The sequence below is a fragment of the Schistocerca serialis genome, chromosome 1, assembly GCF_023864345.2.
Source record: "Schistocerca serialis cubense isolate TAMUIC-IGC-003099 chromosome 1, iqSchSeri2.2, whole genome shotgun sequence".
NCBI lineage: Eukaryota > Metazoa > Arthropoda > Insecta > Orthoptera > Acrididae > Schistocerca > Schistocerca serialis.
Genome location: NC_064638.1, coordinates 664,122,581 through 664,134,862, shown reverse-complemented (window position 1 = coordinate 664,134,862; position 12,282 = coordinate 664,122,581). Strand labels below are relative to the sequence as shown.

Genomic DNA, 12,282 nt, shown 5'->3' with positions numbered 1-12,282 from the left:
GTTATGGCTGGCTCTCCCAAGGCTATCAGTAGTTCTAACGGAATGCCGTTTACTCCCGGGGATTTATTTCGACGTAGATCTTCCAGTGCTCTGTCAAATTCTTCCCGCAGTATCATATCTCCCATCTCATCTTCATCTACGTCCTCTTCTATTTCCATAACATTGCCCTCGAGTACATGGCCCTTGTATAGACCCACTATATACCCTTCCACCTATCCGCTTTAACTTCTTTGCTTAGGACTGGTTTTCCATGTCAGTTCCTGATATTCATGCAGGTATCTCCCTTTTCTCCAAAGGCATCTATCTTATCCCTAGTGATATATGTTTCTACATCCTTACATTTGTCCTCCAGCCATCCCTGTTTAGCCATTTTGCACTTCTTGTCGATCTCATTCTTGAGACTTTTGTATTCCTTTTCGCCTGCTTCATTTGCTGCATTTTTATATTTTCTCGTTTCATCAATGAAATTCAATATATCTTGTGTTAAGCAAGGATTTCTACTAGCCCCCGTCTTTTACACATTTGATCCTCTGTTGCCTTCACTATTTCATCTATCAAACCTACACATTCTTCTGCCACTCTCTTCCTTTTCCCTGTTCTTGTCAATCGTTCACTAACGCTGCCTCTGAAACTCTCTACAACCTCTGGCTGGTTCAAATGGCTCTGAGCACTATGCGACTCAACTGCTGAGGTCATCAGTCGCCTAGAACTTAGAACTAATTAAACCTAACTAACCTAAGGACATCACACACATCCATGCCCGAAGCAGGATTCGAACCTGCAACCGTAGCGGTCACGCGGTTCCAGACTGAAGCGCCTTTAACCGCACGGCTACAACCTCTGGTTCTTTCTGTTTATCCAGGTCCCATCTCCTACATTTTTGTAGTTTATTCAGTTTTAATCTACAGTTCATAACCAACATATTGTGATCAGAATCTACATCCGTCCGTAGAAATGGCCTACAATTTAAAATCTGGCTCCTAAATCTCTGTCTTAACATTATATAATACATCTGAAACCTTCCGGTGTCTCCAGGTCTCTTCCACGTATACAACCTTCTTTCATGATTCTTAAACCAAGTGTTAGCGATGATTAAATTATGCTCTGTGCAAAATTCTACAAGGCGGCTTCCTCTTTCATTCCTTACCCCCAGTCCATATTCACCTACTACGTTTCCTTCTATTTCTATTCCTAACACCGAATTCCAGTCTCCCATCACTATTAAATTTTCGTCTCTCTTAACTATCTGAATGATTTCTTTCATCGTATCATACATTTCGTCAATCCTTTCATCGTCTGCATAGCTAGTTGGGATATAAACTTGTACTACTGTGGTAAGCGTGGGGTTCGTGTCTATCTTGGCTGCGTTCACTATGGTTTTCGTAGTAGCTTATCCGCGTTCGTATTTTTATATTAATTATGAAACCTACTCCTGCATTACCACTATTTGATTTTGTATCTATAGCCCTGTATTCAGGATTCAGGGGGGGGGGGGGGGACTATTTTACCTCCGGAATATTTTACACAAGAGGACTCCATGACAGTTTAACACTTTAAGCATACAGTAAAGCTACATGCCCTCGAGAAAAATTACGGATGTAGTTTCCCCTTGCTTTCAGCCGCTTGCAGAACCACCACAGCGATGCTGTTTTGGTTGATGTAACAAGGCCAGTCCAATCAATCATTCAGACTGTTGCCCCTGCAACTACTGAAAAGGCTGCTGCCCCTCTTCAGGAACCACACCTTTGCGTGGCCTCTCAACAGATACCCCACCGTTGTGGTTGCACCTACGGTACGGCATTCCTTATCGCTAGGCATGCAAGTCTCCCCACCAACGGCAAGGTCCATGGTTCATGCGGGGAGGGGGGGGGGGGGGGGGCTGTCATCTTTATCAGTGTGTTATTCTGTTTCTACTGCAGTTCAGTACATTTTTCTTTCCTTTATCCTGAGTAGATGTTTGTAATACAATGACAAAGTGGTTTAGTTGCACAAGTTGTGAACAAGGTTTATTACTTTCCACAGTGCTTAGAGCTGTTTTCACAACGTATCTCTCAAAAAGTCCCTCACCGATTTCTAGTGACAAACAAACAACTTTTCTGAAGTGTATGAAATGTCAGATAAAAACCGTGTATCAGCATCTATAACTTTCATACTCACGGGAAGCAATCTTTGAGCTTTATTCGTTATCTCTTCGTGGGCAAGAGTGTTTTGACTTGTCATCAGTTCCATTGCATAGATTTCGTGAACTTTCCAGATAACTCAGGCCTTGTCTGATAAAAGACGTGAGGGGAGATAATATAAAATCTTAAACAGAACCAAAGCACGAAGTGTCGCAGATGTAAGTAACTACGTTCTTGATACCGAAACAGCAGCAATAACGCATACATAAACTGGATATGTTCACAATTTAAATATCTTCAAAATCCTCAGCAAAATGTACTTCTATTTTCTCAGAGTAAACAGAACATGTTATTTAAATAATATGCCGATTGCATCGGGTATCCTTCCGGTAAGAAAATACAAGAGGTCGGGAAAGGCGACGATCCAAGAGTCAGGGAAGCGGTCCAGTTAAAACGGAAAAACGAGAGGGTGAAGAAGGAAACACCCAATAAAAGACAAATTCTCAGGAAAACCACGTTCAGGCTCGTACGAAAAAACTATGTGCATTCTATCTTTCTTGTCTGTACCTTCACAGTTTATAAGTCTGGAACGACAAAGCCGTCATAGGCTAAAGAGAAATTTCGCGCAGGAACACTGTACGCAAGCTCAGTCCGTAGCACAAGATTCCATATCAGAGTTAGAAGTAAGAACCGAAGAGCAGTCCAAGAGAAAACAAGTCGGTAGCGAGTATGCGATGCCTGGTCTAGCGAGAGACTACAGGCGCCATACGCGGTGGACACAACTATGACTGTAAGATTTTCTTTTTTTCATTATCTGTCTGACCTACTGTGGAGTCTCTTCAGCCAGATGCTATAGGAGCTGGTAGTGGAGCAAAGGAAAACCCAGTTGGGAGAGGTTTACTAGTTCGGGCGTGACCCTTTCCTCGTGGATACGGCCACGTGTGTCGCCAGCGAGACATTACAATAATTGTACTTAGGGTGTCGTTCGGTTCGCATGGAAACACGTCTCTCGCAGAATCCCTTGTTCAACAATGTGCGCTGAACGGTGTGCTGCAGAACACTTTACAGAGAGGACGAGCCTGTGATCTCCATATTCCGTCAGCGGACGTCCAACAACTTGTGGTTTCGCCAATCTTCAACCACAACCCATAGACGCTCACGACCGCAGCACGCGAACAGCCAAGCGGCTTCGCAGTTCCCGAGATGCCCGTTCCCAGGCGCGGAACCACAGCAATCTGCCCTTTGTCAAAGGCACTTATGTATTTGCTGCCCGCGTCGTCAATATGATTCGTCGTCTCTGCTCCGCTCATACTCTTAGATTACTGAGAGAGTTGTCCGAACCGGCACCAGGCGACATGCAGTCTAGCGATGAGCAATGGCCATACTGATCTTCCTCATCACTGTCGATCAAAACGGTGTGGCGAGTGGATTAGTGCTGGTCTGTAAATCTGAAGCACTAAGGTTTCATTATTAGTCGGTACTGGGATTCCTTTTTCCTGCCACGTATCACTACTCCACTGCTCTAAGTCTAGGGGTGGTGGTGGTGGTTAGTGTTTAACGCCCCGTCGACAACGAGGTCATTAGAGACGGAGCGCAAGCTCGGGTTAGGGAAGGATTGGGAAGGAAATCGGCCGTGCCCTTCCAAAGGAACCATCCCGGCATTTGCCTGAAACGATTTAGGGAAATCACGGAAAACCTAAATCAGGATGGCTGGAGACGGGATTGAACCGTCGTCCTCCCGAATGCGAGTCCAGTGTGCTAACTAAGTCTAGGGGTAGCTCCTTTGACTAGCAATATAAAATGTCCCGGATCTCGGGTTCCAGCTTCGCCACTGCTTAAATTCTGAATAAAAGTCATCAGTAATGGCGGAAAGGGATAAGAAGTCACCGCTCGTTCTGACATCCGCCTTGTCAAAGAGGGCAGGGCGGCAAACAGATGTTCAAGGCAGTCTCTTGCCCTTGGGGTGGGAAACTACCCGTACAAGGTGGAAGAATCAGCAATGATAGACGGTATTAGGATGCAGAAGTCAGGGGAAACTACTACATTTAAGATACATAATGTGTATCCACAGGACATGTGGCCTTTAATTAAAAAGTGTCGTGATGATCTCTCCATTGGCAAAAGATCCAGACTAACCCCCATTCGGATCTACCGTAGGGGGCTGCCAAGGAGGAGGCGGCTACGAGAAAAAATCTGAGTAATCAGTAAAAGTGTAGCGTTCTCGAATCGCGGCAGGGAATGTCAGAAGTTCGAACGTGGTAGAAAAATGCTTAGGCTCAACATAGATATAGTGCGGGTCAGCAAAGTGAAATTGAATGTAGACAAGGATTCTTGATAAGAATGTCGTGATGATCTCTCCATTGGCAAAAGATCCAGACTAACCCCCATTCGGATCTACCGTAGGGGGCTGCCAAGGAGGAGGCGGCTACGAGAAAAAAACTGAGTAATCAGTAAAAGTGTAGCGTTCTCGAATCGCGGCAGGGAATGTCAGAAGTTTGAACGTGGTAGAAAAATGCTTAGGCTCAACATAGATATAGTGCGGGTCAGCAAAGTGAAATGGAATGTAGACAAGGATTCTTGATAAGACAGACAAGCATCGGCAATATCAACAGCAGCAGAAAATTACTTAACGGTAATAGCTTTCGTTATGAATGAGAAGGTAGCGCAGAGAGTCAGTTACTGTGAACAGTTCAGTAATAGGGTTGTTCTTATCAGAAACAACAGCAAACGAACACCGACGATAATAGCACAGATATACATTCCAACATCGCAAGCAGAAGATTAAGAGATAGAGAAATTATTTGAGGATATTGAAGGGGTAATCCACTACATAAAGCGAGATCAAAATGTAATAATTATGGAGACTGAAATGTGGTTGTAGAGGAAGGAGCAGAAGAAAGGATTATGAGAGAATGTGGGCTGATTTGTAAGAATGAGAGAGGAGAAAGACTAATTGAGTTCTGCAATAAATTTCAGCTAGTAATAACGAAAGTTCAAGAATCACAGAGCAGATGTAGATTCAGATTACAGTTCGATAATGATGGAGAGTAGACTAAAGTTTAAGAGACAAGTCAGGGGGAATCAATGCGCAAAGAAGTAAAATACGGAAGTGCTAAGGTATGAAGAGACGCTCTTGAAGTTTACTGAAGCTACAGATGCTGCGCCAATGAATAGCTCAGTAGGCCGTTCAGTTGAAGAGCAATGGACATATCTAAAAAGGGCAATTATAGAAGCTAGAAAAAAACAGAGGCACGAAGAAGGTAACTGCGAAGAAACCATGGGTAACAGAAGAATTACTTCAGCTGATCAACGAAAGAAGGAAGTACATAAACGTTCTGGGAAATTCAGGAATACAGATATACAAGTCACGTAGGAACCAAATAAATAGGAAGGGCGGAGAAGCTAAGGCGATGGCAGCATGAAAAATGAGACGAAATCGAAAGACAAATGATTGCCGGAAGAACTGACTCAGCATACAAAGAAGTAAAAACAACCTCCGGTGAAATTAAAAGCTTGTGCGGTAGCTTTAACAGTGCAAAGGGAATTCCATTGTTAAATGCAGAGGAGAGAAGGGAAAGAGTACAGTGAAGGCCTATGAGAGAGGGAGGACTTGTGTGACAACGTGACGGAAGAAGAAACGGGAGTCAACAAGAAAGAGGTAGGGATCCGGTATTAGAATCAGAATTTTAAAAAGCTTTAAAAGACTTCAGATCAAAAAAGGCAGAAGGGGTAGATAACATTACAATGGAATTTCCAAAATCATTGCGGGAAGTGGCAACAATACAGCTATTCACGTTGGTGTGTAGATGTGTGACACTGGCGATATACCACCTGTCTTACGGATAAATATCATCCACACAGTTCCGAAGATAGAAGAAGCCGACAAGTGCGAGAATTATCATACAATCATCTTAACAGTTCATGCAGCCAAGCTTCTGAGAAGAATGACATACAGAAAATTGGAAAAGAAAATGGGAGATCTGATCTGTTAGATGACGATCAGTTTGACTTTAACAAAAAAGGTAAAGATACCACACAGACAGTTCTGACATTGTAGTTGGAAATGAAAGCAAGACTGAAAAAAATCAAAGACACATACATACGATTAGGCGGGTGGTAAAAGCGTTCGACAATGTCAAATGGATCAAGATGTTCGAAAATCTGAGAAAAAATATGGGTAAGTTATAGGGAAAGACGGCTAATAATACAATACGTGCAGGAAACAGGAAAAAACAATAAGGCTGAAGACCAGGAATGAAATGCTCGGATTGAAAAATGTGCAAAACAGGGATGTAGTCTCTTGCCCCAATTGTTCAATATACACACCAAAGAAGCGATGGCGGGAATAAAAGAAAGCTTCAAGAGTGGGATTAAAAATCAAGGGGAAAGGGCATCAATGATAAAATTCGCTGACGACATTGTTAGCCTCACTGAAAATTAAGAATAATTACAAGATCTGTTGCCGAATGGAATGAACAACTAGTGGACAAAGTAAGCCGAAGAAAGATGACGGTAATGTGAAGTAGCAGAAATGAGAACAGCGAGGAACTTAACATCAGAATTGAGATTTACGAAGTAGATGAAGTTCAGGAGTTCTGTAACCTAGACATCAAAATAAACCATAATGGACGGAACAAGGAGGACGAAAAAGCGGACTAGCACTGGCAAAAAGGGCATTCCTGCCAAACATAGACCACTGTGCGGCTCAAAATGACCATCAGGGTGAGGACAGCCAAACTCTTTTATGTACAGACTAAGATCATGTGATTACCAATTGTTTTCTTATGAGGAAATGATGATTATACAAGGAAGAGCCAAAGAAACTGGTACATCTGCCTAATATCGTGTAGGGCCTCCGAGAGCACGCAGGAAGGCCGCAACACGACGTGGTATGGACTCGACTAATGTCTGAAGTAGTGCTGGAGGCAATTAACACTATGAATCCTGCAGGACTGTCCATAAATCCCTAAGAGTACGAGGGGGTGGAGATCTCTTCTGAACAGCACGATGCAAAACATCCCAGATATGGTCAATAATGTTCATGTCTGGGAAGTTTGATGGCCAGCGGAAGTGATTACACACAGAATAGTGTTCCTTGCGCCACTCTATAGCAATTCTGGGCGTGTGGGGTGTCGCATTGCCCTGCTGGAATTGCCCAAATCCGTCGGGATCACAATGCACATGAATTGATGCAGGTGATTAGACAGGATGCTTACGCACGTGTCACCTGTCAGAGTCGTATCTAGATGTATCAGGTGTCCCATATCACTCCAACTACACACGCTCCACACTATTACAGAGCCTCCACCATCTTAAACAGTCCTCTGCTGTCATCATCAAGGGTCCATGGATTCATGAGGTTGTCGCATACCCGTACACGTCCATACGCTCGATAGAATTTTAAACGAGACTCGCCCGAGCATGCAACATGTTTCCAGTGATCAACAGTCCAATGTCGGTGCTGACGGGCCCAGGGGAGGCGTAAGTCTTTGCGTCTTGTAGTCATCAAGGGTACACAAGTGGGCCTTCAGCTCCGGAAGCCCCTATCGATGATGTTTCATTGAATGGTTCGCACCCTGACACTTGTTGATGGCCCAGCATTGAAATCTGCAGCAATTTGAGAAAGAGTTGCACTTCTGTCACTTTGAACGATTCTCTTCAGTCGTTGTTGGTCCCATTCTTGCAGGATCTTTTTCCGGCCGCAGCGATGTCGGAGATTCGATTTTTTGCTGGATTCCTGATATTCACGATACACTCGTGAAATGGTCGTACGGGAAAGTCCGGACTTCATCGCTACCTCAGAGATTCTGTGTCCCATCGCTCGTGCGCCGACTATAACACCACGTTTAAACTCATTTAAATCTTAATACCCCGCAATTGTAGCAGCAGTAATCGATCTAACAACTGCGCCAACCACTTGTCTTATATAGGCGTTGCCGACCGCAGCGTCGTATTCTGCCTGTTTACTTATCTGTGAATACGCATGCCTATACCAGTTTCTTTGGCGCTTCAGCGTATGTGGGCCACTGAAAGTTTGATGTCGGTGATATCAGATGCAGACCACTGACTTCATCTCCTCCGTCAACCTCTTGATCTCAGAATAGTACTTACACCCAACATCGCCAGTACTTGTTGGACAGATTCCAAACTCAGTCTTCTCCTACAGTTTTTACGCTCTACAGTTCACTCTAGTACTATTTCCTGAGGTCTTATCATTCTATCCCTACTTCTAGTTAGCGTTTTTCTCTTATTTCTTTCTGCGTAACTTCTGCCGAGAACGTCTTCATGTCTTACCTTATCAGTCCACCTAATTTCCAATATCCTTCTGTAACACCACTTCTCAAACACTTACATTCCCTTTCTTTCAGTATTATCACAGTCGATGATTACTTCCATACAGTGCTTTACTCCGACCGTTCGTTCTCCGAAATACGTTTCTCAAAGTAATGCCAGTGCTAGATACTAGTGCATTCCTTTCGACCTGTCTATTTTTATGTCTTCCTTGATTTGTCTTTCAAGCGCAATTTTGTTTCCGCAATAGCAGAATTCTTTCGTTTCCTTTACGTCGTGGTCCCCAGCTTCAATATTAAGTTTATATGGTCCTACGGAAAATCGCTAAGTGGGTCTAAGGCTTCTATCCAGTCACTCGTTGACCATGCTGGTGTGGCAGTAGAAGATAGCAGAACGAAAGCCAAAGTTCTGAATTTCGCATTTAAGAAAGAGCTCACGCATAAGAATTGTACAAACATATGGTACTGACACTCTTATGGAAAACATAGTAATTGGCATCTCTGGCGTATAGATACAAATGAAAAAGCTGAAAGCGAATAAGTCGTCGGATCCTGATGGAATTCCAGTTCAGTTTTACAAAGAGTAGTGTGCGGCATTGGCCACTTACTTAACTTCCATTTATCGCGGATCTCTCGCCCGGCGCCAAGTCCCAAGCGACTGGGACAGGCGTAGGTGACACCTGTATACAAGGAGGATGAAAGAGTCGGCTTACAAAATTGACCGATATCTTCAACATCGGTTTGCTCCAGAATCCTTGAACATATTCTCAGTTCGAATACAATAAATTTCCTTGAGCTTCTGTCAACAAATCGACTTGGTTTTAGTAAGCATCGCTCGTGCGAAACTCAGCTTGCCCTTTTCTCACACGATATCCTCAGAATCATGAAATGAAGGGCAAAATGCGTATTCCATATTCCTAGATTTCGTAAAGGTTATGACAAGGTGCTACACAGTCGACTGTTAACGAAAGCACAAGTATAGGTTCCAGGATACATGAGTGGCTAGAAGTCTTCGTAAGTAATAGAACCCAGTATGTTTTCCTCGATGGCGAGTGTTCATCAGAGACAAGGGTATGGTCAGGAGTGCCTAAGGGAAGTGTGATAGGATTGCTATTATTTTCTATACACATAAATTACCTTGCGGACACGGCAAGCAGCAGTCTGCGACTGTTTGGTAGTGATGCTGTGGTGTATGGGAAACTGTCGTCGTTGAGTGATAATAGGACACAAGATTACTTAGACAAAATTTCTAGTTGATGTCATGAATGGCAGCTAGCTCTAAATGCAGAAAAATGAATGTTAATGCAGATGAGCAGGCAATACAAACCCGTAATCATTAGTAATGTGCTGCAAGACACAGTCAAGTCGTTTGAATATCTGAGCATAACGTTTCAAAGCAACGCGGAATGGAATGAGCATAGAAGGATTACAGTAGGAAGACGAATCGTCGACTCTGTTTATCGGGAGAATTTTTGGAAGGTGTGGTTCATATGTATAGGATACCGCATATACAACACTAGTGCGACCTGTTGTTGAATACTGTTCGAGTGTATGGGATTTGCACCGTGTTGGATCAAAGAAAGACACTGAAGCAATTCAGATGTGGGCTGATAGATTTGTTACCGGCAATTTCGAACAAGGTGCAAGTCTGGTGGAAGTGCTTCGGGAACTCAAATAGGAATGACTGCATGGAAGGCGATGTTCTTTTCGAGCAGCACAGACACTTGAGGCTGACTGCAGAACGATTGTATTGCGGTACATTTCGCGCGAAGACCGCGACGATAAGTTTAGAGGGATTAGGGCACGTAAAGAGGCATATGGACAGTCGTTTTTCCCCCTCTCTATCTGCGAGCGGAACAGGCAAGGAAATGACTAGAAGTGGTACAGAGTACCCTACACCACGCACCATATTGTGGCTTGTGGAGTATGTAAGTAGATGTAGATGCAGTTATAGCTGTAGCATATTCTATGCATATTATACTTTTCATTCCACTCAACTTTCTCACTGTCACTGAATAGAGCAGTGGCACTAGTGAATCCTTTCATGATAAATTTCAATGCCGCTCCTGAGCCTTTCTTTGAAACCATCATTGCTTCCTTAAAGTAAAGATTGAACAGTAGGGTAAAAAGACTGTATCCTTGTCTTACACCATTTTTAATCCGAACATTTCTTTCTTGGTCTTCTTTTCTTATTGTTCGCTATGGGTTCCTACCTGTTTCTCAGACTAGCAAAGATTTTCGAGAGGTGGATGAAGACAACTTTCTCATCGGGTGCATAATGTGGGCCAGAGAGGTTAATTTGATACGGAAAGCGAGGCGAAATTGGTAGATATTCATAATGGAAAACTTTGACGCCAGGCAGGAAAAGGTGGAGGACGGGACTGATGACTGAAAGAAGCCTCCTCTTTGTGACCCTACACAGATGGCGTCCACGGCAACGTCGCGCAGCGCGTTCGCGACGAACGCGGTCTCGTTCCTGCAGCAGTACGGCTTCAAGGGCTTGCAGCTGGACTGGCAGTACCCGGGACAGCGCGGCGGCAGCGCCGCGGACCGGGAGAACTTCGTACTACTGTGCCAGGAGCTGCACCAGCGCCTCGCCGACGCGGGGCTCTCCTTCGGCATCGCAGTTGGCGCCCTCCACGGCATGACCGAAACTTCCTACGACGTGCCCTCCCTCATCCCGTGAGTGCTGATGTGGTTTTAAGTCCGAAGGCTGGTTTAGCGCAGCTCCTCACTCTAGCATGGGCAAGCCGCTTCAATTGTGCATAGCCACTGCAACCTAGATCCATATGAAGTTGATCACTACAGTCAAGCCGTCGCGCAGATACCACTGTCCGACCCCTGGCTCCCGGCCTCCACTCCTCGGACAACATACTACAAACAGAATTAAATACCCCTATCACAGCACACGACATAGAGCAAGCAGTTCACAAAAAACGCAACACTTCCTCTGGTCACGACCGCATTTACCTGTCGAGACCCTAAAGAACGCCCCCTCTCCTTTCTTGCCACTCTTGCAACGCTTGACAACACGATCCTCTCACAGGTTACTATTCTAAACTGTATAAAACCTCCAAACTCCTACATTTTCTCTAACTTCACTAACCCCCTACCGATACATCCTATTACCACACTATGAGCCTCACCTCAGTGTCAGTAAGGTCCAACCACTCCCGATGTATCCATTAGCACCTGAACCAACTCTACTTACTTCCTGTTAAGTATTATGGCTTCAGTCCGTACTCCTCCTCTGATGAGCAACTCCTGTACTTCACTCACCTTGTATCCCACCAGTTCAACACCCAAAAATCCAAATTTTCGTCTCCCTCGACCTGGAGAACGCATATGACCGTGTATCGCATTGCAGTCTCCTTACCAAACTCCAGAGGTACGCACTTCCAATTAACTATGTCTGCCTTACAGCACCCTCCCAATCAAATCGCCCATTCTTTGTCACTAATAACAGTACCCACTTCCATACCATCCAGCCCACTGCAGATGTACTCCAGGCTCAGTCATCTCCCCTCTCCTTTATCTCATCTACACTTCTGATACACCCAAACCACCTCTAGCAGTCCACTTGCATAATTATACTGATAACACCACTTTCGTCGCCCTCCACCCTGAACTCTAAAAATCCCAACGATCCCTCTAAATCCACCTCAATCAGTTTACCACCAATGGCTTCCCAAGATCAATCCCTCCAAAACCCAGGCAATATTCGTAGGACGAACCACCCACAGCTTCCACCTCCTTGTCTTCTGCCTTACCATTTACAACCGTCCTAGGCAGTTAACTAACACACTGAAATACCTTAGACTAACACTCGATCACAAACTAACACAGAAACCTCATCTACGAACCATTCAACA

The 12,282-nt window shown here is 44.4% G+C and overlaps 1 protein-coding gene across 1 annotated transcript in view; it reads left to right on the top strand.

The window, feature by feature from the left end:
• LOC126421871 (chitotriosidase-1-like) overlaps nucleotides 1-12,282 on the top strand; it is a 101,817-nt gene that overhangs the window by 51,812 nt on the left and 37,723 nt on the right. Inside the window, exon 3 of the mRNA XM_050087240.1 lies at nucleotides 10,833-11,092. Within this exon, the coding sequence (XP_049943197.1) occupies nucleotides 10,833-11,092 (260 nt within the window). The remainder of the gene's footprint in view (nucleotides 1-10,832; nucleotides 11,093-12,282) is intronic.